At 45.5% G+C, this 25,455-nt stretch overlaps 1 protein-coding gene across 1 annotated transcript in view; it reads left to right on the plus strand.

Moving 5' to 3' along the window:
• LOC126355884 (serine/threonine-protein phosphatase rdgC) overlaps positions 1-25,455 on the plus strand; it is a 1,775,952-nt gene that overhangs the window by 1,040,833 nt on the left and 709,664 nt on the right. The window contains exon 5 of the mRNA XM_050006387.1: positions 9,906-9,999. Coding sequence (XP_049862344.1) covers positions 9,906-9,999 — 94 coding nt within the window. The remainder of the gene's footprint in view (positions 1-9,905; positions 10,000-25,455) is intronic.

A 25,455-nucleotide genomic window follows, 5' to 3' on the forward strand; every position in this document is an offset into this window, starting at 1 on the left:
AATTGCAAATAAAATAAAGAGCACATAGGAAGATAAATTTGTGTTGAAACCAAATTTATAATTGTTTCCATTACAGTTATTATATAAATCTCTTTTGTACCGGTTCACCAAACTAAGCTCTCCAACTAGTGTACATTAGTATTTGGCAATGACGAAGACAACAGGATAAAAGCTTTGAAACAGGTCGAGACAGGCGGCGAGAGCGACACAAGCTAAGGAAGCGAGAGGCAACGCTGTTGCGCAAAGCCGAGGAGTGGGGGGTCTGCACTGACGCCAACATAGCGCAGCCGTCTTCTGCACTCTGCACTGTTCGATGCACCGGTGCATGCACCTTGTGCGGCTCTGATCTATATGGATACTCTGCAAATCACATTGAAGTGCCTGGCAGACGGATCATCGAACTACCTTCAGAATAATTCCGTATTATTCCACTCTCGAATAGCGTCCGTAAAAGAACATCTATAACTTTCCGTGCGAGCACTGATTTCCATTATTTTATTATGCTGATCGTTTTTCCCTATGTAGGTCGGCGTCGACAAAATATTTTCGAATTCGGTGGAGAAAGTTGCTGATTGAAATTTCGTGAGAGGATCCTGCGCCCAAGAGACACGCCTTTGTTTTAATGGTGCCCGCCCCCAATCCTGTATCATATCCGTGACGCTCTCTATCCTATTTCGCGATAATACAAAACGCGCTGCCCTTCTTTGAACTTTCTCGATGTACTCTGTTAATCCTATCTGGTAAGGATTGCACATCGCGCATCAGTACTCAAAAAGAGAACGGACCATCATAGTGTATACAGTCTACTTTGTAGATCTGTTGGGTCTTCTAAGCGTTCTGTCAATAGAACGCCTTCTCCACAACATTTTCTACCTGATCTTTTAAATGTGAGCTCTTCGTCATTGTAGTTCTTAAGTATTTAATTGACTTTACGGTCCTTAAATTTGATTGATTTATCGTGTAACCGAAATTTAACGGATTCTTTATATCACACAAACGGATGACCTCAGACTTTTCATTATTTAGGGTCAACTTGCGAATTTTTTGCGCCATACAGGTATCTAAATCGTTGTGCGATTTTTTTTGACATTCTGATGACTGTACTATGCGGTAAGCGACAGCGTCATCTGCAAACAACATAATATTTCTTCTCAGATTGTCTCCTAAATCGTTTGTATAGGTAAGGAACAGCCAAATCATTTCTGTTTTACTCGATTCCCTTCCGGCATTACTACGAACTGTAACCTCTCTGACAGAAAATCACGAATCCAATCACATAACTGAGACGAAATTCAACAAGGTCGTAATAGGATTAGGAGCCGCTTGTGAGGCGTGATGTCGAAAGCCTTCTGATAATCTAAAAATACGGAAACAATTTGAAATACCTTGTCGACTGCACTAACACTTCGTGTGACTAAAGATCTAGCTGTGTTTCAGAAGAACGATATTTTCTAAATCAGTGTTGACTGTGTGTCGATACACCGTTCTATCAGAGATAATTCATGATGGTCGAAGACAGCACATGTACCAAAATCCTGTTGCATAACGACGTTAATATTAGGGCTTGTAATTTAGTGGATTACTCCTATTAAATATCGGTGTGACCTGTGCAACCTTACAGTCTTTGGATACGGATCTTTCGTCGAGCGAGCCATTATATATGATTGTTAAGTATGGAACTATTGCATTAGAATACTCTGAAAGGAAATTAATGCAATCTGAACCGGAAAACTTGCTTTTATTAAGCGATTTTAGTTGTTTCACAACTGCGAGCATATCTGCTTCTAAGTTACTCATGTTGTCAACTGTTCTTGATTCGGCTTCCTGCAGAGGCAGTTCTGCTACGATACTGATGACAGACAGATGCGTCACAGTGTGTGACATATATGGTGCGGCAGTTGAAGTACCCGGGACATTACGACTACTGAGGTCAAAACGTCAAAACTGCACACAGATTTATAGTGAAATTCTGGCAGTATGTCAACCAAGTTAAGAAAAAAACCTCCCCGAACCGGTCATGAAGGCCTAACGGTACCGACCGGCCGCCGTCTCATCCTCATCCACTGGTGTCACTAGAAACGGATATGGAAGTGGATGTGGTCAGCACACTGCTCTCCCTGCCGTGTGTCAGTTTATGAGACCGGAGCCGCTACTTCTCAATCAAGTACCTCCTCAGTTTGGTCCACAAGGGCTGAGCGCACCCAGCTTGCCCACCGCACTCGGCAGACGGGATGGTCACCGATCCAAGTACTACCCCAGCCCGACAGCGCTTAACTTCGGTGATCTGACCGGAACCAGTGTTTGACCATTGCGGCAAGGCCGTTGGCAACAAACCAAAGCGAAATACTGCGAAAAGTGTTCCCAAGGTGCACAAAAAAAATGGCTCTGAGCACTATGGGACTTAACTTCTGAGGTCATCAGTCCCCTAGAGCTTAGAACTATTTAAACCTAACTAACCTAAGGACATCACACACATCCATGCCCGAGGCAGGATTTAAACCTGCGACCGTAGCAGTCACGCGGTTCCAGACTGTAGCTCCTAGAACCGCTCAGCCACTCCTGCATGCCCAAGGTGCACTGACATGGGTGATGCTGATCGTGGTGTTCAGGACTTCCACCAAATGATTTTATCTTCTAGGCAACACAACTGCTGTTAGGGCTTTGCTAGTTTTAGTGGGGATATGTCCACTAGACATTAGAATCCGCGAACAAGCAGCACGGTATTGGGCAATCAAAGGGAAAATTGAAAAGACTAGGGAGATTATGGGGTACAGGTGGGTGACAAATTTGCAATCAGAAAAAAAGGGAATTATGGGAAGAGTCATGGGAAAATGAGGAAATCGGGCGGATGGTTTTCCATCTGTTGCCTGACGTAAGGGAAAGGTTACAGTTGGGTTATTTTAAACCGAACAGGGGTACGCTGCGCTTCCTTACAGGACATGGACCATGTCCGACACACATATGTCGTTTCGGGAAACGGGCAACACCTGCGTGTGACTGCGGCGTTGTAGAAGGCACTCCTGGTCACCCCTGTTGTATGAGTGCCCGATATCCAACGACGTGGCAAACTGATTGCGTCAACAACTACCCAACCGTGAAACCTTTTCCTTACTTAAGACGCGACGACACCTTTCAGATACTCAGCACCTTGGTAAACGAGGTATCACAAACGAACTTGGGGCAGTTTATAAGGGACCATAGTCGTCGCTGAATGAAAAGAACCGAGTAACACTGAAACGCACGTGCCCAGTTGCCGGGCGCGGAATGGCCGATTGCCATTACGGCCGAGATCCGCCGCGCTCCTGGATCAGGGAGGCAGGTCTGTCACCAACACTGATCTGACAACAGCACGTATAGTAGTTATTAGGTACTACCAGTTTTAGGGAATAGTATGCAGACGCCAGTTAACAACCACTAACACGATAGGGACTGCAGCTAGTTCAACTAATTTGGGCCAGCCCAGTGCCAGGGGCACACCCACTGGGATTAACTCGGTGGGCAGCAACCGTAGGTTTATAAGATCTTCTGGCACACCTGTAACGCTGCAGAAATTACACGTTTTTGTTTATTTGTAGAGTAGAGTAGTAAACATACTAACCTTGTCCATAGTAATAGCAACAATATGCGATCAGAAGTATCCGGACACCTGGCTGAAAATGACTTACAAGTTCTTAGCGACCTCCATCGCTAATGCTGGAATTCAATATTGTGTTGGCCCAAGCCGGCATACGATCAGTCAAATGTTGGAAGATTTCATGGGAAATGGCAGCCCATTCTTCACGCAGTGCTGCACTGAGCAGAGGTATCGATATCGGTCGGTCAGGCCTGGCGCGAAGTCGAGGATCCAAAACATGCAAAAGGTGTTCTATAGGATTCAGGTTAGGACTCTGTCCAGGCCAATCCATTACAGGGAATTTACTGTCGTGTAACCACTCAGCCACAGGCCGTGCATTATGAACAGGGACTCGACTGTGTTGAAAGACGCAATCGCCGTCCCCTAATTGCTCCTCAACATCGGGAAGCAAGAAGGTGGTTGTAACATCAGTGTAGGCCTGTGCTGTGATAGTGCCACGCAAAACAACAAGGGGTGCAAGCCCCCTCCACAGGAAACACGACCACACCGTAACACCACCTCCTCCGAATTTTACTGTTGGCATTACACACTCTGGCAGATGACGTTCACCAGGCATTCGCCATATCCACACTCTGCCAAGCGAGGTGTCGTTTTACATTTACCGGCGTGATGTGTGGCCTATGAGCAGCCGCTCGACCATGAAATCCAAGTTCTCTCACCTCCCGCCTAACTGTCGTAGTACTTGCATTGGATTCTGATAAAGTTTGGAATTCCTGTGTGATGATCTGGATAGGTCTGCCTATTACACTTTACGACCCTCTTCAACTGTCGACGGTATGTGTCAGTCAACAGACGAGGTCGGCCTGTACGCTTTTGGGCTGTACGTATTCCTTCACGTTTCCACTTCACTATCACATCGGCAACAGTGGACCTAGGGATTTTTAGGAATGTGGAAATCTCGCGTTCTGACGTATGACATAATGACACCCAACCACCTGAGCAAGTCCGTGAGTTCCGCGGAGTGCCCCATTCTTCTCTCTCACGCTGTCTAATGACTACTGAGGTTGCTAATATGAAGTATCTGGCAGTAGGTGGCAGTACAAGGCACCTAATATGAAAAATGTATGTTTTTCGTGTTTGTCCGGATACTTTTGATCACATAGTGTATGTAGCTCCAACTGTTAATGTGTTAATCCCAAAGCCCACTAATTCAATTAAGTAGTGGGTTATGATGTAATAATTATTGTATTGTCCTGGTATAAAGATTTTTTTTTTAAAAAAAAAGACACCTGGAAAAACATTTTGAGGTATAGACATTTTGCAATGACGAAGACCTTCAAACAACGGTACTCGAGTGGCTATGAGACTCAGGAGAGGATTTATACCTTCGAGGAACAGAATGATTGGCAGGGTGTTCTGACCGTTGTTTACAGAGTGTGTCATGTATCTGTGTCACTTTGAAGTAAAATGAAGCATTCAGTAAAAGTTACTTGGCTTGTCATAATGATGTATAACTTCTTAACTTTTGAGGTCCTCTTGTAAGCTGCGAATTCATCAGGTTGTTTCATATGAGGTCTCTCGAATTCACTGATACTGGAAATAAATATTTCGATGCTTCTAAACGCACCTTAAACGGCAAGTAACAGAAAAATATAAATCGATGCATGCAGAATGTTACCGATGGCTTCATTGCACATTACTCTGCTGAGGCTTCTTTTACTGTAAAGTAGCATCACTCCTAATAGTAATTCGTGTATCTAAAACTGTAATTGGTTTGGTCATGACTTCTGTATGTAGTTTATCGAATGGTTGTGCGCTCCCGCTAGCTTAGTGGTCAGCGGGACGGAATGTCCATCCTTAGTTCCTGGGTTCGATTCTCGGCTGGATTGGAGACTTTCTCCGCTCGGGGATTGGGCATTGTGTTGTCTTAATCATCGTCAATCATCCCCGTCGACGCGCAAGTCGCCTAGGTGGCGTCAAATTGAAAGACTTGCACCCTGCGAACGGTGTACCCGACGGGAGGTCCTAGTCACACGACATTCATTCATCGAATGTTTCAGATTTAGAGGTGTACAGAAAATAAAGTAATTGCTCAGGTTTGTAACCTTGGAAATATGACATGTTTACATTCTTACGTAATTATCTTGAAATGGTCTCACAGCAGTCATTATAACAAGTACGAAGTATTATTGGATGTTGATTTTATTTAAGTCGTAAAAAATGTAGTTTAACTGCCAGTTGTAGTATTGATTTTCTTAGGACTGTCTAATGGAATATTATCAACAGATTCTAGTTGTTCCGTGTTGTTGTAAAGAACTATTTTCCTGAGTGCAGATGACGATAACTGTCATTGCTTCTTTCGGAATAAAACTATTTTTTAAAAAAATTTTTTGAACGGATCATGGAAAAATATTTCTTTAATGAAGTAAACTGTTCGCCAGAAACATTTTTCGAAGAACACAGTGACGCCTTTATTTTGCTAAAGAAAACAGCAGTGACCACTCATGACTTCCCGTTAACGATACAAAACGTGAATTTATTTTTCTTTTCGGTTTCGGAATCGTCTTGGACCTTATTTATGACTATATTTTTTGTACTGACTTAGAAACATCCTACTAGTTTTTTTGATTAAGTTTCCTTACATTCGCCCATCTTTAAAGAACTATTTCCTAGTTTAGGCATGAAAATGCTCTCAATTCGTCATCTTTATTTTGATATCTTTGATCCGTTGAGGATATAACGAAAAAGGACAGAAGGCCTCATTGAAGGTGAGATCATTAGTAAAGGTGCAAAAGCTATCGTTTGGAAAGAAGAGCGACGAATTCCGCATTTGTCTTAAGTTATTTAGGAAAACACTAAAAAGGTAAACCTGGAGGGGGGGGGGGGGGGGGGGACGGGTGTTTGAACCACAGGTATCCCCGAATGCAAGTGCGTTGTCCCACGATTTCAGCACATCACATGCTTTCAGTTTGCCCTCAATAATTTTTCTCCTTACGCCAGAAATAGTTATAAATTTATTGCACTACTACTAAATATTAAGTCTGTAGTATACAATTGTATTTTTTACTGTTTATTTCCATCTAACTGACGATTAACCTTTCATTGCTCAACGGACTTATTTTAATAACTGAAGAAAACTTCACAAGCCGAATTGGTTAAACGGCATTTTATTGGATGAGCGGTTTCGACAGGCACCGTGTCATCGTCTGATATTATGCTTTAAAATTTTAAGACATATTGTCCAGCAGTGTTGCAAGTCGCTTCATATAGCGTATGAACTTCCCAATACAATGAGGATCGCTACACAAAGGCACATAGTGGACATACATGGTGGTTGTTGTGTTTCCACCACTTCACCCTCAGTTGACAGCTGGTGGTGAACATGAAAACTTGCAACTGGCGCTATACAGTTGTGTTTATGTTTGTACACAATACGTTTATGTTTGACAAGCCGATGTGTAGTGTTTTTCATGGTAATGGGAAATGGATATGCAATGTGATACAACTTGTGACACTGAAGGACAATATGTTTAAAAATTTTAAATCAGAAAATCCGATGGCAACAGCATAGCTCTGTCGAAACCGGTCATCCAATAAAATCTCCTTTAGCGACCTTGGCCTGTGAGGTTTTATTAAGATATCATTCACAGCAGATCACCAAAGATTAACAATATACATTCATGATGAAACCTTCCCGTCTAATATTGGATGTACGTTTGCTTGCTGACTGAACGCTGCGTCTCTTAAAATCTTTTAACTGCTGCTCTGTCAAGACTACCTGCTGATTATTACGACGAAACATAAAATGTGTTGTCGCCGTGGCCCTCAGTCGTTACCTGAAATTATTAAGACTGATTCTTACCTTTAATTATTTATACTGGATCGCCATCTGACTGCTACAGCAAACTGTGGAATGAATATACTTACTTCTCTTTAACATAATTATAAGCTGCTGGAGGAGTTTTATAATACTTTGTGACTGGAATTCTTTAAGTTGAAGTTAATTTAGATTTGATAAAAGCTGAAGCTCAGTTTAGACTTTTCTTTTAAGATAACAATAAATTCCGTAAAGCATTTACGTGAATGATTTTGGGATAGAAAATTCTTAATGCATTTAATCTGGTAGAAGTTAACTATATTCTGAGAACGATCTTGACAAACAATTACAAGGGGTATAGTTCTTTACAAAAATTCTTAAAAAGTAGCGTTGCGCTACATATAGCGAGTGGCTGGCGAGCACACCGCTTCTTTCAAAGTGTTAATTCATACCTCGCTTACAGCGACCTCCTCTCATGTCTCGCTAGCTACGACTGCCTCGTCTCACATCTTACTCGCAACTGCTCGCTTCCAACGCTCAATGCTACAAAAGTGCGGTCTCGCCGCCAACAATGGTTTTTGGTGCAGACAATCCCTGCTACCATTACAGATGTATTACTGCGCGCTGTTTCCCGCTCTTTCTCAAAATGTATCTATGCGCGGTTTCCCGCTCTTTCTCAATAATACACAATGCAATTTAATTAACAAAACAATTTAAATAAGAAACAGTTCAGATAATTACATGCTAAAACAGTTTAAATACGCCTATTACATAATTACAATGATAAGTATTTATTTTGTTTAAAATCTGCCTTTGCGATGTTAGTAAAACAATCTCTGACATGCACTGTCGGTTCTTGAATACGAAATCCTGTTACTATCATGTTGAAAGTGTGTCTTGGTATGTCATCCACAAACAAAATCATAGTTTCTGGAGCCTGACACTGACATGATCTCTTTACCCTGCATCATGGAGGCGAACCCTGATTGAGTGCGTCTCTCCATCTTAGTCAGTCACAAGAGACACTTCATTGAACTCTCAAATGGACCCAGTATTGTGGCTATTAGTCATTAATGATACTCGCACCTTTCTTGTACCTTCGACATGAGTATTTTTCTCCAGTCGTTAATTTTTTGTAAATACTGGGGACTCACTTCCCACCTTTATTATATGCCAATCGTGTTGCCTCTCTGGTCTGTCTCTGTTTTTCACTTTTCTTTTATTTATTTTGGCTTTCGGTTACACGGACCATACAGCAAACAGCGGTTATAAAGTACCAAGTAACCATAATCGTAAAAAAGCAGACTAGCACAAAATTATGAATTTCTCTCTCTCTTTCGCGCCCCGTGTGACCGTCGGCAGATCTGGACTGCCACTTGTCGCTTTTAGCCCTGTATCTCCAGCTACCTGTCAACATCTGGTCACGTAGGAAAACATGCGTTTGTCACGCGGTGGTCTGAAGAGGGCAATACGTTTCTGAACGATTGTATTGTATTGTATGTTAACAGGGGACCTAGAAACGACGGAGAGGCTCCGTCCCCGCCGCAGCCGCAGTGGTCCACAACCCGACGGCGACTACCGCAGTGCACTTCACCCCTCCGCCGCCCCACACCGAATCCAGGGTTATTGGGCGGTTCGGCCCCCGGTGGACCCCCCCAGGGAACTTCTCACACCAGACGAGTGTAACCCCCATGTGCGCGTGATAGAGTAATGGTGATGTACGCGTACTTGGAGAACTTGATTGCGCAGCAATCGCCGACATAGTGTAACTGAGTTGGAATAGGGGGAAACAGCCCGCATTCACCGAGACAGATGGAAAACCGCCTAAAAACCATCCACAGACTGGCCTCGACACAAATGAGACCGGGCGGATTCGTGGCGCGGGCCAGACGCTCCTTCCCGTTCAGAAAACCGTGCGTTAGACCGCCCTGCCAATCGGGCGGGCTTCTGAACGATACTTTTGTAACTAAATAATTAAATCAAAATGGTTCTGAGACGAAGGGCCAACTCTGATATTGGTTTACGTAATAAAAATGAATATAATGTGTGATAATAAACACGTGAAGTGACATCTGAAATGTCTGCGGATATCTGAGGATACGATTTAGATAAAAGAATGATTTAAATGATGAAATGGAATTTAGACTTTCTCGGCGAATCTCGATGATGAAGACTTCTCGGGTTATCAGTCGAGTCAAGGAGTCGTTCTCCGACAGCGTTTCGACAAGTCTGAAAATGAAAAGTAGGAAACTTGTTGAAACGTTGCCGTTGACTAACACCTTGATTCGACTGATGACCCTAGAAAACTTCATCACCAAAGGAATATGTAACTAACTGGCAATACCACTACTCATTTCCTTATCGGCACTTGCATGGCCCTTGTCGCTCCTCAGTTTTCTTTCTCTTCAAACTATCTATAGGGTACTAGCGAGTAAATCACACTAGACTGTTCGTTTGCTCTTGTTATGTTCCATGAATGACAAATGACCGATACTTGCTTTTCCGTTGTTGCAGCTGTACAATTTCTTCAACGCGCTGCTGACACACATGCCGGACCCTACGGTGCCACGACCCGTGGGGACGGAGGTCGCCAAGAGTCCCACCTCAGGTGAGCCGCTTTCCTCTTAACCACTCTTTAGCATAACACAGTCTGATTTGAAAAATGTTCTAAAAATGTCTTGAACAATTTGTGAGAAAAAGCATATACACTCCTGGAAATGGAAAAAAGAACACATTGACACCGGTGTGTCAGACCCACCATACTTGCTCCGGACACTGCGAGAGGGCTATACAAGCAATGATCACACGCACGGCACAGCGGACACACCAGGAACCGCGGTGTTGGCCGTCGAATGGCGCTAGCTGCGCAGCATTTGTGCACCGCCGCCGTCAGTGTCAGCCAGTTTGCCGTGGCATATGGAACTCCATCGCAGTCTTTAACACTGGTAGCATGCCGCGACAGCGTGGACGTGAATCGTATGTGCAGTTGACGGACTTTGAGCGAGGGATTATAGTGGGCATGCGGGAGGCCGGGTGGGCGTACCGCCGAATTGCTCAACACGTGGGGCGTGAGGTCTCCACAGTACATCGATGTTGTCGCCAGTGGTCGGCGGAAGGTGCACGTGCCCGTCGACCTGGGACCGGACCGCAGCGACGCACGGATGCACACCAAGACCGTAGGATCCTAAGCAGTGCCGTAGGGGACCGCACCGCCACTTCCCAGCAAATGAGGGACACTGTTGCTCCAGGGGTATCGGCGAGAACCATTCGCAACCGTCTCCATGAAGCTGGGCTACGGTCCCGCACACCGTTAGGCCGTCTTCCCCTCACGCCCCAACATCGTGCAGCCCGCCCCCAGTGGTGTCGCGACAGGCGTGAATGGAGGGACGAATGGAGACGTGTCGTCTTCAGCGATGAGAGTCGCTTCTGCCTTGGTGCCAATGATGGTCGTATGCGTGTTTGGCGCCGTGCAGGTGAGCGCCACAATCAGGACTGCATACGACCGAGGCACACAGGGCCAACTCCCGGCATCATGGTGTGTGGAGCGATCTCCTACAGTGGCCGTACACCTCTGGTGATCGTCGAGGGGACACTGAATAGTGCACGGTACATCCAAACCGTCATCGAACCCATCGTTCTACCATTCCTAGACCGGCAAGGGAACTTGCTGTTCCAACAGGACAATGCACGTCCGCATGTATCCCGTGCTACGCAACGTGCTCTAGAAGGTGTAAGTCAACTACCCTGGCCCGCAAGATCTCCGGATCTGTCCCCCATTGAGCATGTTTGGGAGTGGATGAAGCGTCGTCTCACGCGGTCTGCACGTCCAGCACGAACGCTGGTCCAACTGAGGCGCCAGGTGGAAATGGCATGGCAAGCCGTTCCACAGGACTACATCCAGCATCTCTACGATCGTCTCCATGGGAGAATAGCAGCCTGTATTGCTGGAAATGTGGATATACACTGTACTAGTGCCGACATTGTGCATGCTCTGTCGACTGTGTCTATGTGCCTGTGGTTCTGTCAGTGTGATCATGTGATGTATCTGACCCCAGGAATGTGTCAATAAAGTTTCCCCTTCCTGGGACAATGAATTCACGGTGTTCTTATTTCAATTTCCAGGAGTGTATATACGTGGGTGAGTGAGATGAAAACCTAAAAATTTGTAATAAGAAATCGAAATTTCGCGCCGTTGTCCTGTATGTTGGTAAGCGTGCTACAAACAGCGTGAAGAATGGCATGTAGGTGGCAGCATAGTGCAGATGCACACATACCGTCGCAGTATCAGGGTAGAGATGGCCGCTCCGCTTCCGACATGCACCAGGGAAGAACAGCGTTCTGTTATTCGGTTTTTGCGTAGTGAAGCTGTGAATCCTACTGAAATTCACCGACGAATGAAGGTTCAGTACGGTGATGCATGTTTTTCTCAGCAGCAAGTAAACGAATGGAGTAGGAAGTGCGCAAGTGGCGTGACTTCAGTGGAAGATGCTTCTCCTCCAGGTCAGGCACAACGAATTATGGCTCCTCAGAACATTGCAGTAGTTGAACCCATAGTGAAGGAAAACCGCCGAGTGACACTGAATGACATAGCAGCATGTTTACAGATTATTCACGGGTCAGCACACCTCACTGAGCACGATGTGCTCCAGTTTCACAAAGTGTCTGCCAGATGGGTGCCACGGCAGCTGAGAGAACCACGTGTTGATGCTTATGAAGAACGTCTTCGGCGCCTTGAACGAGAAGGTGATGGCTTCCTTGAGAGAATCGTTACTGGGGACGAAACCTGGGTTTACTTCCACCAACCGGAAACGAAGAAAGCGAGCAAGGAATGGCGCCTTTCCTCATCACCAAAAACGAAGAAGTTTCGAACAGAACCATCAGCAGAGAAGGTTATGCTGACTCTCTTTTGGAACGAAAAAGGGGTCATTTTGGAGCATTACATGCCTAGAGGGACCACTGTCACCAGTGCATCATACACAGATCTCTTAAAAATTATCTGCAGCCTACAATCAAATCAAAGCGACGTAGACCGCCGTCAGCAGGTGTCATTTTGCAACATGAGAATGCAAGGCCCCACACTGCCCCTACAACAGTTGCAACAATTACAGACCAGCATTTTGAGTGTCTTCCTCAACCACCATACTCACCAGACCTTACCCCAAGTGATTCCCAAATGTTTGGACCACTCAAAGACGCAGTGGGAGGAAAGAAGTTCCGTTCTGATGAAGAGGTACGCCACGCGGTGCATGAGTGGCTGCGCGGACTGCTAAAAGAATTTTTTACTAAACGAACTTATACACTATATAAGAGCTGGAGGACTTGCATTGATCGTGGGGGAGATTATGTTGAAAAGTGATATAGCTTTGCACCACTTCTGCACAATAAATAATACTAAAAAAAATATTTAAGGTTTTCATTTCACTCTGCATATAGCAAGCTTCTCTTATGTAGTTTTTTGAATGTATCGAATAGGAGACATTTAATATTTTTGTAATTATAACTGTGTAAGTATAGTATCAAAGCCATGCACCATTCCAAGCACTTTGCCCCTTTCTCAGCTTTCACTCAGAATTTAAGAACTTACTCCTGCGACAACATTTATTGGGTTTATAGAGGTAGGTGTACAAAATTTCATAATTGTTGCGTTCGTAGATGCTGAGAAAAAGGTACATAAACTTTAAAAAACACAATTCTGTGGGAATCCAACTTAAAGTTCGACTTCGTATTTTTCCTAAACAAAATTGTTAAGGCTTTCGTAAACACTTGTTAACAAACTGCCAATTGGCTTCTGTCTCGGGTTTTTCGGCCGACGTTTGTCTGATGATTTTTCTGACGTTTCGCCAGCACCAGTGGTTGGCACTGACAAAGCTCGTGGACCACCACCAATGGAGGGCGAAGCGTTGACAATGCCAAACACTCGTGCTGGTAAAACGTCAGAAAAATCATCAGACAAACGTCGACCGAAAAACTCGAGACAGAAGCTAATAGGCAGTTTTATCTGATTTCACCTCTTCAGAAGGGCACATATTTGTACTCAAGGTCCTCTTTCCCTTCATTGTTTATCTTATGGTCTCTTATTTTCTGCCTTCTTCCCTTTACCAGATCTCCAGTTGACTTTTCAGCCGCAGAGAGGCACTGCAGATCTATTTTTATCGAGATGTCTTGAGTGAAATGTCCTGTCTAAAAGCCCATTATCTCTAATACCTTCATGGTACCTATGTTACCGTCATTAAATACTAGAACTGCATCACAAATTGCAATTCTGAGAACCATGGCAGCTGAAAATGTGGTTTTAGAGCATAAATTGCCTATGGGAGTATTCAGAGACTCATTTGGGTTCTGCTTTCTGTCATGAACACAGCTTTTTTAGAAATATGGATTCACAGTCTACTAGATGTATTCCGTACAAGTTAGCTTGTAAGTAATTCACGGAATAGTTTTTCAGCGAGCTAGTGCTGAAATGTTGCTTCAGAACCTTGGGGTCGGCCGCTGTGGCCGAGCGCTTCTAGGCGCTTCAGTCTGGAACCGTACGACCGCTACGGTCGCAGGTTCGAATCCTGCCTCGGGCATAGATGTGTGTGATGCCCTTAGGTTAGTTAGGATTAAGTAGTTCTAAGTTCCAGGGGACTGATGACCTCAGATGTCAAGTCCCATAGTGCTCAGAGTCATTTGAACCATTTTTGAAACCTTGGGGTTGCTGTACAGTCGCGTCACGCATTTAATTATTTTTCTGGGAGTGCAGTTGCGATTTCATGATTGAAACTTTGGGAACTTATTGTCCATGAGCTCTACTAATAAATAAAAATCGAATTAAAACTGGTGTTTTCGGTCAATTTCGTGAAAGTTCCTCCTTAATTCCAGTACCACCGCAAGACGGATTTCGGTTTTAAACGTTTCGCTGTTGTTTGGTCTCACTAGCTGATGAAACACTAGTCGCATACAAACGTATTATAGTATTCTTTACAAACGGTGGTAAATTAATAAAACTCCACCAGTTGAAGTATAAGCTAGAAACCAGCAATAAGACAGCAAATCAAGCATCGGCGGAGTAGCCGGAGATGTGATAACTGGATCTATAGCTTGGATAGTAATTAAGGAACAGCACAGGTTCTCGTAGCTAAATTTGACCGAACAGCACTCTAACAAGGCCGTCTCCTTTCCACGTGGTCTTGTATTAGTTCCGAAAATTTTGTGCAGGAGACTCTTATGACTCACAAAATTCTAAAGAAAGCTATTTTTATTTAGTACAGTGAGTTTTTAATACGCTTCTAAGGCATAAAAACTGGTGTGGCACCATTAACAAAAATAAACTAACAGGAAGCCATTAAGGAACGCAATTATCACACCCTGATATCCGCCTCCACTTTACGTAACTGAAGTGAATGTGTCATTGAAGACATTAGTAACATTGTGTTCTTCTTAAGACGCAACCCGAACATTCTTTTGCAACAATTCATTCCCTTCCCTCTTTTCTGTAGCCTTTCAGTCTCTTCATTTCCTCATATGAGCCTACTCATACATCATATCTGATCTGTCCAGGTCTTCCTTCTGTTTGACTCGAACAGTTCCTTCCATTACAATCACAAGGAAGTATTTGCGTTGTTAGAAGTGGCCATTTAATTTATCTCTTCTTTTCCATCCTGTCGGTAACAGACTTCCTATTACATCTTCTTTCAAAATTTCTTCATTTGCGAATTTTCCTTCCCACGAGATATTTTCCAACCTCCGTCAACTCCACATTTCAAATGGCTTCAGACATCTGTGTCTCATGCACCAATCGTCATATTCGAGCCATGCGAGTCCACGCTCCAAACAGATCTTTCAGTACAACAAACCTCCTTTTGGTCTCCACGTTTATGTTGCTTGTTGCAGGCAGCATTTATTTCTTGCAGTATTATCCAGCCTGAATAAAAGTCTCTCGGTGTACATGCCGAGTCAATTCAGGATAAGAGTCCAAGCTTTCCACCACTACCTCCATGGTCGTCGTCAGGGCTAAAACCGACTGCCGTGAACAGTTTTTTTTCTTTATTGTTATTTTTATCACCTTATATAAAGGCGGGCTGTCAGCAGCAGAGTACGTCGCTCTTCAGCCTTGAGTTGGACAACAAGTATTACATATAGGAGGCACAGAGAAAGCAATCAAAACGGCGGGCAAAAAAAGTAGACACTAAAAAACAAAAAACCTGGAGCCGTTCACACTGGACGAGAAATATCACTCCACTAGTTGACACGGCGCACATAAGATGGATGACGGCGACGGCACACTTGAACAGTGGCGGCGTGACGGAGAAAGAACAAAAGACACAAAGGAAGGCACAAACACGAGACACTGATGGCGATGATCTCCAGCGCGCGAATGTTCACTGAGCGTGTGCGGGTCCGTGGACCTGCCAAGAGAGGAGGAGGAAGGGGAATTGGAGAGAGAGGGGGGCAGATGCCATGGGCAGGGGATATAGGGGGAGGGGTGGAAGGGGGGAGCCAGGGGGAAGAGGGGTGGAGGAAGGGGAAGGGGGAAAAGGAAGGAGAAGGGAGGGAGGGTGCCAAAAGGAAAGGACACAGGAAGTGGGCGCGGGGAGGATCAAAGTTGATAGGAGGGGTAGATGGAGGGGAGGAGGACATCATCAGGGATGGGGAGCTGGCGGAAGCCACCTTGGGAGAGGGTAAGGAGGGTGGAGAGATGGAGACTGGGTGGGACGTGGGAATACAGGCGCGGCAGTGGGCAGGGGTGGGAGAGGGTGGGCGAGAGAAGCGGCTGAGGAGGGTCGAGTTTGCGGGTAGTGTACAGGATCCATATCCTTTTAAGGAAAAGGAGGAGGTGGGGGAAAGGAATGAGATCGTACAGGATCCGCATGGGGGATGGGACACGGATGTGATAGGAGAGGCGGAGAGCATGGCGTTCAAGGATTTGAAGGGATTTGTAAAAGGTAGGGGGGTGGAGATTCAGGCCGGATGGGCATAGCAAAGGATAGTGCGGTTGAGGGATTAAAGCCACACTGGGTAACGGGAAGGAGGTGGTGCTGGCGGAGATGCTGGTGGATGCGTTGGGTGAGGATAGATTCCAGGACCTTGCTGAAGACTGAGGTGGAGAGGAAAGAGACAGGAGCTTCACGAAGGTGACGGTAGGTGACAGAATCGTGACCAGGTGCTGTGTTGTGTTTTGTGCGGAGTGTAGCAATGAGATCCTGTGTAGTGATAGGGCATTGAGTTCTGTGTGTTCAATGTTGTCCAAGTACTGGAGAGCAGGTGCGAGGGGAGGGACAGAGGTGTCAGTTCGATCGCAGACATCCGGGAAGAGGGAGTAATCGGGGATAGAAAAGACATCGGACAGGTAGGAGGTAAAGTGATTGGCCTTACTAAGGGTGTCAGAGAAGGGGTGATCATCATGGTGAAGAGGGTAGTTTGGGGGAGGTTTAGTTCCGGTAAGGCGACGGAAGGCTGACCAGATCTTGGACAAGTTGATAGGTAGGGTAGCATTTAAACGGGTGCATGTCTGTCGCCAGTCGCGGCGTTTCTTGGCCACGAGCAAATTACGGGTGTGTCACTGGAGTTGCCAGTGGCATCGTAGTGTGTCCGGGTCACGCTTGTGGAAGAAGGCACAGTAGAGACAGCGGGATTCACAGAGGAGGAGGACGGCCTGTGGGGTTAAGTTAGGATGGTGGGGGTGGATAGCGAATGTAGGGATGTGGGCCTCCACGGCCTCAGACAAGGTCTGCTGGAGAAAGGAGGCGGCATGGGTTACGTCGTCAGGGTGGCGGTAGGTGAAGGGGTGGCTATCGACCTGGGTGGAGAGGGTATCGCGGTAGGCATTCCAGTTGGCAAGGGAATGGTCATGGACGTACTTAGGGGGAGGGTCATGACGAGGGTCAGGGCGGGGGCGACGACCGTCTGAAATAGTGAGGAGGACAGGGAGATGGTCGCTACCAACAGGCTCTAGGGCATCCATCGTTATGCGGCCAAGGAGGATGGCGGAGGAAAGGACAACATCAGGAGTGGAGTTGGATTCAGGACAGGTGTGCTAGGGGAGAAGGTGAAATGGGCATGGTTGTTGGAGTAGGTGGCATACATTTTCAGGTGGAAAACGGAATGGGCGGCAAGGTATACCTGTTGGAGGGTGTGGGAGGGCTGAAAAGGATGAACATTCTGAAGGACGATGGTGAGGAATCTGATGATGTCCTCAGCGGTAGGGGGTGGACGAAGGGAATTGCCAGGAGGAGTGTGGGCGTCCAGAGGGTGGACGGGAATGGTGAGCTCAGGAGTGACAGGAGGGGGTTGGACTTTAAATTTCTTGGAGTAAGTAGGATGAGGGAGGTTACAGGTATTACACAAGGGGGAGATTGGAGATTGGTGCACTGCCTGAGAAAGTTGGCTTGCCTACAATGCTGGCAGGTGGGGGCTCACGGCACTCTGATGTAAGGTGCGCATTATACCACAAGCACCTTTGGCAGCGGAGAGACTGAGGAGGGGAACGGGAAGTTTCAACTTGGTAGCGGCGGTGAAAGAGAAGGGCACCCTCCTTCAGGAGATGGTCGATGGATGCACTGTGTTCGGAAAAGACCTACATAAGGTGGATGGGGCCGGCGGGGTTACGGATGTGGAGAACCACACGCACCTCCAGATGGGGATGCGCCTTGAGCTCCGCCAACACTTCCTCCTCCATGATCGTCGGACTAAGCAGAGTGATCACCGTGGTGAGGGTCGGCGGGCGATGCGGGGGTTGGGGCTGACGGCATGGAGACGGGGACGGAGTAGGGGTGAGGGAGGCATTAGGGCCAAAGCGGGTGACAGGGATGTGGGAAAGGAGGTCCATGTGGAGGGTAGGGCTGGGGGAGAAGATGAGCACTGAATCACGGCGAGGAGTGAGGAGGGAGATGGGGGCACTAGGAAAATGCTGGCGAAGGACGAGGGTGAGGTTCCAGGATTCAAGAAAAGAGGGATCAGGACGGGAGAGGAGGTAGCGGTTGGAGGAGGGGGTGGAGGAGGAGGAGGAGGAGGAGGAGGAGGAGGAGGGGTCAGTCGGGGACCAGCGCTGGCGGGCTGCTTGCAGGGTCCGCTGCTGGCAGGGACCGCTACTGGCTGCTCGCTGCTCGCAGCTCGCAGCTGGCGGGGACCGCTGCTAGCAGGACTGCTGCATGTCGACGGGCTGGCTAGCTGGCTGGCTGGCTGGCTGGAACCTGCAACACCTATGGCTTCGATTGGTACCGCAACAGCACAATCGAACGGCGGTATTCAAGCGAATTACCGCCGGAGATGCCGTGAACTGGTGAGACTCCCGCTTTTATTTGCAAAGGACGGCTTCTGTTTGGCTGGAATGCGTCATAGCAGCAGCGATATGACGCGTAGTGAAGTGCTGTCCTCTACTTCCATAGATGTAGTTTCTATCCCGCGTTGCTTGCAGCGCCATTCCTTGAATTAGGAGGTGAAGTGCGGGAAGTTTTCCTCTGCGATTTTTCTTTACAGGTGTTTCTAAGTATATAACCGTTGTCTCTTTTAACGTTACTATAAATTATCGAATTACTGGGACTCTGTGATCCGGAAAGCAGTCAAAATTAGACTTAGTGATAGTAACTTTAACAGAGACAACGGTTATGCACTTAGCATCACCTTGAAGAGTGCACTGGATAAAGAAAAATCGCAGAGGAAAACTTCCCGCACTTCACCTCTTGATTCAAGGGATGGCGCTGCAAGCAATGCAGGATAGAAACTACATCTATGGAAGTAGAGGGCACCACTTCACTACGCGCCATATCGCTGTTGCTGTGACGTATTCCAGACAATCAGAAGCCATCCTTTGCATATAAATGTGGGAGCCTCAACAGTCAGTTTTAGCCCTGACGACGACAATGGAGGTAGTGGTCGAAAGCTTGGACTTCTTCCCTTAACTGAGCTACCCAAGCACGATTTCTTCCAGGAGTGCTAATACTGCAAGGTATGCAGGAGAGCATCTGCGAATTTTGGAAGGTAGGAGACGAGGTACTGGCGGAATTAGAGCTGTGAGGACGGGGCGTGAGTCGTGTTTGGGTAGGTCAGATGGTAGAGCACTTGCCCGCGAAAGGTAAAGATCCGAGTTCGAGTCTCGGTCCGGCACACTTTTAATCTGCCAGGAAGTTTCATATCTACGCAAACTCCGCTGCAAAGTGAAAGTTTCATTCTCGATTGTCAAACTGCTTTATTGTAATAGAAACCACTAATGTGATTTGCTCGAATTCTTGTATAGCTATCCGAGAAAGCAGCATCCTTTAAGCACCGTATAAGAGACGAGTGGGCGGTCCCAAAGATCAGGCACCATGCAGTATCTGCAGCTGAAGGACTAGGGGGAGAAAGGAAAGACAAGGGAAGGCAGGAAGCATTCCGCGTCAAGTCCCAATGCAGCTGATTTCATTAGTTCCTTTCCTTGCTTTTCCTTTCTTCCTCCTCCACCTACAATTACATAGTCTGTATCACAGCTGGGGATTCCGCGTGCTGTCAGTTCTTTCTGAGATGTCCAAAAGAACAGACACCACTCATTCGTATAAAGGTTCGTAAACGTCTGCCTGTATATCATTAACTTTAATGTCTACTGACTGGTATTCTACATCTACATCCATAATCCGCAAGCCACCAGACGATGTATGGCGGAGGGTACCTTGAGTACCTCTATCGGTTCTCCTTTCTATTCCAGTCTCGTATTGTTCGTGGAAAGAAACATTCTCGGTACGCCTCTGTGTGGGCTCTAATCTATCTGATTTCATCCTCACGGTCTCTTCGCGAGATATACGTAGGAGGGAGCAATATACTGCTTGACTCCTCGGTGAAGGCATGTTCTCGAAACTTCAACAAAAGCCCGTACCGAGCTACTGAGCGTCTCTCTTGCACAGTCTTCTACTGGAGTTTATCTATCATCTCTGTAACGCTTTTGTGGCTAATAATGAACCTGCAACGAAGCGCGATGCTCTCCGTTGGATCTTCTCTATCTCTTCTATTAACCCTATCTGGTACGGATCCCACACCAGTGAGCAGTATTCTAACAGTGGATGAACAAGTGTACTGTAACGTACTTCCTTTGTTTTCGGACTGCATTCCCTTGGGATTCTTCTAATGAATCTCAGTCTGGCACCTGTTTAACCGACGATTTATTTTTATATGGTCATTCTATTTTAAATCATTCCTAATGCCTACTCCCAGATAATTTATGGAATTAACTGCTTCCAGTTGCTGACCTGCTATATTGTAGCTAAATGATAAAAGATCTTTCTTTCTGTGTATTCGTAACACATTATACTTGTCTACATTCAGATTCAATTGCCATTCCCTGCACCATGCGTCAATTCTTTGCAGATCCTCCTGCATTTCAGAACAATTTTCCATTGTTACAACCTTCCTCTCGATATACTACAGCATCATCCGCAAAAAGCCTCAGTGAACTTCCGATATTATCCACAAGGTCATTTATATATATTGTGAATAACAACGGTTCTACGACATTCCGTGAGGCACACCTTCGGAAGACTTCTCTCCATTGAGAATGACATGCTGCGTTCTGTTATCTAGGAACTCTTCAATCCAATCACACAATTGGTCTGATAGTCCATATGCTCTTACTCTGTTCATTAAACGACTGTGTGGAACTATATCAAACTCCTTGCGGGAGTCAAGAAACACAGCATCTACCTAGGAACCCGTGTATTCCGTAATTTCGGTCATCATTCTGATAATTTTCATCTTATAGGTCTCTTTCAAGATTTTGTTCATTCTTGCTAACGATATTTTGAGTTCATCTCCATCCAGCAACAGATCTTATTTTGATTTCACTAGATTAATTTTATCCCTTCGATATCCACTTTATGTTTCTCAATGCGTTTTTCAACATACAGGTCTAGCACTCTGCTAAAGAGCTACATTCTCGATGTTGCCCTTTCTGTATGCAAGCGTCTTGTACTTCATGTTTGTGCGTATGATGCCTCTTTGATATAGACATAGTTCATACGTTGTAAGTCTGTCTAAGATATCTACTTTTAACATATTACAGTTGTTATAGATCTACGAGTACAATAAATAATGGTTTTCTTACGTCCTGCATTTTGTCTGTCACCTGCTGTAACGCTAAGAGTATATGAGTTTATACACGCATTTTACCTCTTTGATGTTAGTGACTCTGTGGCGTCACCGCAAGGCACCAGACTTGCTACGTTGTAGGCTCCAAATCGGCTGCGGTCCGTCAGTACACATCGGACCCGCGTGTCACCATTGTCGACGCTAGCAGACCGATTGCCGCCACTCGGCTGGTCTTACGAGACGAGCTGGCGCACTGGCCAGCTCTACAGCAGACTTTAATAAGAATAATTCACTTGTTATAGCTTCAGAGATCTCATTTGCAGAGACGCTAGTTAGCATAGCCTTCAGCTAAGTCAGTAGCTTCGATCTAGCCAGAATCCACATTCAGTTTATGCATTAAAAATTTATCTATATGTGTGAAGCAATCAGAATTGTAAAAAAATTATTCGCTGTTCAGTCTATAACTGCACTTGTAAATATTATTGAACAAAGTCAAGATCGACGTTCACCGCTGATGATGAATTAAAGCTAAGTATTTAATTATATTTCTGTCTACTAACTTTCTAATCACCTAAGATGTTCCAGATACATCCCATCCAGTATAGTTCACTGATCCTCAGGTCAGCCTACGTGATCAACGAGTGCAATTAATGGCCACACTTCGTGATCAGACTAAGAGTCAAACTGCGTGACTCAGCCGGGTCACCCTTTTTCCATTAGGCCCATAGTTCCGCCTCATCACAACAGACTTAATGTCAACTTGCAATTTTATTTCTGTTATTGAGGGCACAGCAATAGGCAGAAACAACAATTTTATGCCTCCTGGTGGTGAACAGATAGATTTAAACTGGCAGAAAATACACTGAGGTGAGAAGGGTCACGGGAACTTCCTAGTAGCGTGTCGTATCTCCTTCTGCAAGGCGTTCGACATGGCATGGATTCAACAAGTAGTTGGAAGACCCCTGCCGAAATATTGAGCCATGCTGCCTGTATAGTCGTCCGTAACTGCTAAAGTGTTGCCGGTGCAGTATTTTGTGCACGAACTTATTTCTCGATTACGGCCCATAAATGTCCAATGGGATTCATGTCGGGCGATCTGGGTGGTCAAATCATTCTCTCGAACTGTACAGAATGTTCTTCAAACAAATAGCGTACAGTTGTAGTCCGGTGACGTCAGGAATTGTCACCCGTACAAATTCCATTCATGAAAACGGCCTCCAAGTAGCCGACTATAACCATTTGCAGTGAATGATCCGTTCAGCTAGACTAAAGGATCTACTTCATTCCATGTAAGGACTGGCCATACTGTTACAGAGCCACCACCAGCTTGCACAGTGCTTTGTTGATGAGACCATGGCTTCGTGGGGTCTGCGCTACACTCGAATCTTATCGTCCTCCCTTAATAACTGAAGCCGGAACTCGTCTGACCAAGCCACGGTTTTAGAATCGTCTAGGGTCCAGTCGATATGGGGGTCCAGCCGATATGGGGGTCCAGCCGATATGGGGGTCCAGCCGATATGGGGGTCCAGCCGATATGGGGGTCCAGCCGATATGGGGGTCCAGCCGATATGGTTACGAGCCCAGGAGAGGCGCGGCAGACGATGTCGTTCTGTTAGCAAAGGCACTAGCATCGGTAGTCTGCTGCCACAGTCCAGGAGCACCAAATTCGATGCACTGTCTTAACGGATACGTTCGTCGTATTTCTGCGGTTATTTGAGGCAGTGTTGCTCGTCTCTTAGCACTGACAAATACACACAAACGCCGCTGCCCTCCGTAGTGATTGCCATTGACCAGGGCGTTGTCCGTGGTGTGACGTAATTTCTGAAATCTTATATTCTCGGCACGCTCTTGACACTACAGCTCTCGGAATACTGGACTCTGGAACGATTTCCGAAATGGAATGACACATACTTCTAGCACGAATTACCAAAGTCTGTTGAGTCTCGTAGTGGGGCCTTTTCACACGAACCACCTGAGTAAAAATGATAGCTCCGACAGTATACCTTGTGCACGCGGAACTACAGCCATAAACGAAAAATATAGATATTCGAAAAAGCAGATAAAAATTCACTTAACGCCTTCCTGAGAGACAATCTCCACTCATAGCAAATTAATAATATAAGTGTAGACCAGATGTGGCTTAAATTCTAAGAAACAGTATCGGCAGCAACTGAGAGATTTATACCAAATAAATTAACAAACGACGGAGCTGAACATCCTTGGTACACAAAACTGGTTAGAACACTGTTGCACAAACAACAAAACAAACATGGCAAAATTAAGCAGACGCAAAATTCACAAGATTAGCGATCTTTTGCAGAAGCTCGAAATTTAGCCCTGATTTCAATGCGAGATGCCTATAACAGTTTCCACAACGAAACTTTGTCTCGAAACCTGTCAGAAAATCCATAGAGATTCTGGTCGTATGTGAAATATGTTATCAGCAAGAAACAATGAATGCCTTCTCGGAAAGATAACATTGGAGATACTATCGAAGACAGTGCTGCCAAAGCAGAGCTACTAAACACAGATTTCCGAAATGCTTTCACAACAGAAGACAAAGTAAATATTCCAGAATTCGAATCGAGAACAGTTTCCAACATGAGTAACGTACAAGTAAGTATCCTCGGAGTAGTGAAGCAAGTTAAATCACTTAATAAAAGTAAGTCTTCTGGTCCAGACTGTATACCAATTATGTTCCTTTCGGAGTATGCTGATGCATTAGTTCCATACTTAACAAGCACGTACAACCGTTCGGTCGACGAAAGATTCGCACCCAAAGACCTGAAAGTTGCGCAGGTCACACCAATATTCAAGAAAGGTAGTAGGAGTAATCCACCAAATTACAGGCCCATATCGTTAACGTCGATATGCAGCAGGATTTTAGAACATATATTGTGTTCGAACATTATGAATTACCTCGAAGAAAACGGTCTGTTGACAGATTAGACACAGTCAACATGGGTTTAGAAAACATTGTTCTTGGGAAACACAACTAGCACTTTATTCACATGAAGTGCTGAATGCTATTGACAAGGGATTTCAGATGGATTGCGAATTTCTTGATTTCCGGAAGGCTTTTGACACTCTACCACACAAGCGGTTCGTAGTGAAATTGCGTGCTTGTGGAATATCGTGTCAGTTATGTGACTGGATTTGTGATTTCCTGTCAGAGAGGTCACAGTTCGTAGTAACTGACGTAAAGTCATCGAGTAAAACAGAAGTGAGTTCTGGCGTTCCCCAAGGTAGTGTTATAGGCTCTTTGGTGTTCCTTATCTATATAAACGGTTTTGGAGGCAATATGAGCAGCAGCCGTTTTCGGTTGTTTGCAGATGACGCTGTCGTTCATTGACTAATAAAGTCTTCATAAGATAAAAAAAACTGCAAAACAATTTAGAAAAGATATCTGAATGATGCGAAAAGTGGTGGTTGACCCTAAATAACGAAAAGTGTGAGGTCATCCACATGAGTGCCAAAAGGAACTCGTTAAGCTTCGGTTACACGATAAATTAGTATAATCTAAAACCCGTAAATTCAAGTAACATAGAAAATGTTGTGGGGAAGGCTAACCAAAGACTGAGTTTTATTGGCAGAACACTTAGAAGATGTAGCAGACCTACTAGGGAGATTGCCTACACTATGCTTGTCCGTCCTCTCTAAGAATACTGCTGCTCGGTGTGGGATCTTCACCAGGTAGGACTGACGGCGTACATCGAAAAAGTTCAAATAAGGGCAGCGCCTTTTGTATTACCGCCAAATGCGGGAGAGAGTGTCACAGAAATGATGGATTTGGGCTGGACATCATTAAAAGAAAGGCGTTTTTCGTTGTTACTGTAAGTAGAGTGTTTAGGTTTTTCTAAGCGGACGTTTCATATGTCGACCCTGCCAGGATACCTCACTGGAATCTACTGCGCAACGCTACGCGCTGTTAGCATCCAGCTGCCGCTGCCCAACACTACAATGGCAGACAACAATGCAAACCAGCCACAGACTGCACACAGCACAGCCAGCGATTTTCATACAGAGCGCTACG

This window comes from Schistocerca gregaria, chromosome 3, assembly GCF_023897955.1.
Source record: "Schistocerca gregaria isolate iqSchGreg1 chromosome 3, iqSchGreg1.2, whole genome shotgun sequence".
Classification (NCBI taxonomy): domain Eukaryota; kingdom Metazoa; phylum Arthropoda; class Insecta; order Orthoptera; family Acrididae; genus Schistocerca; species Schistocerca gregaria.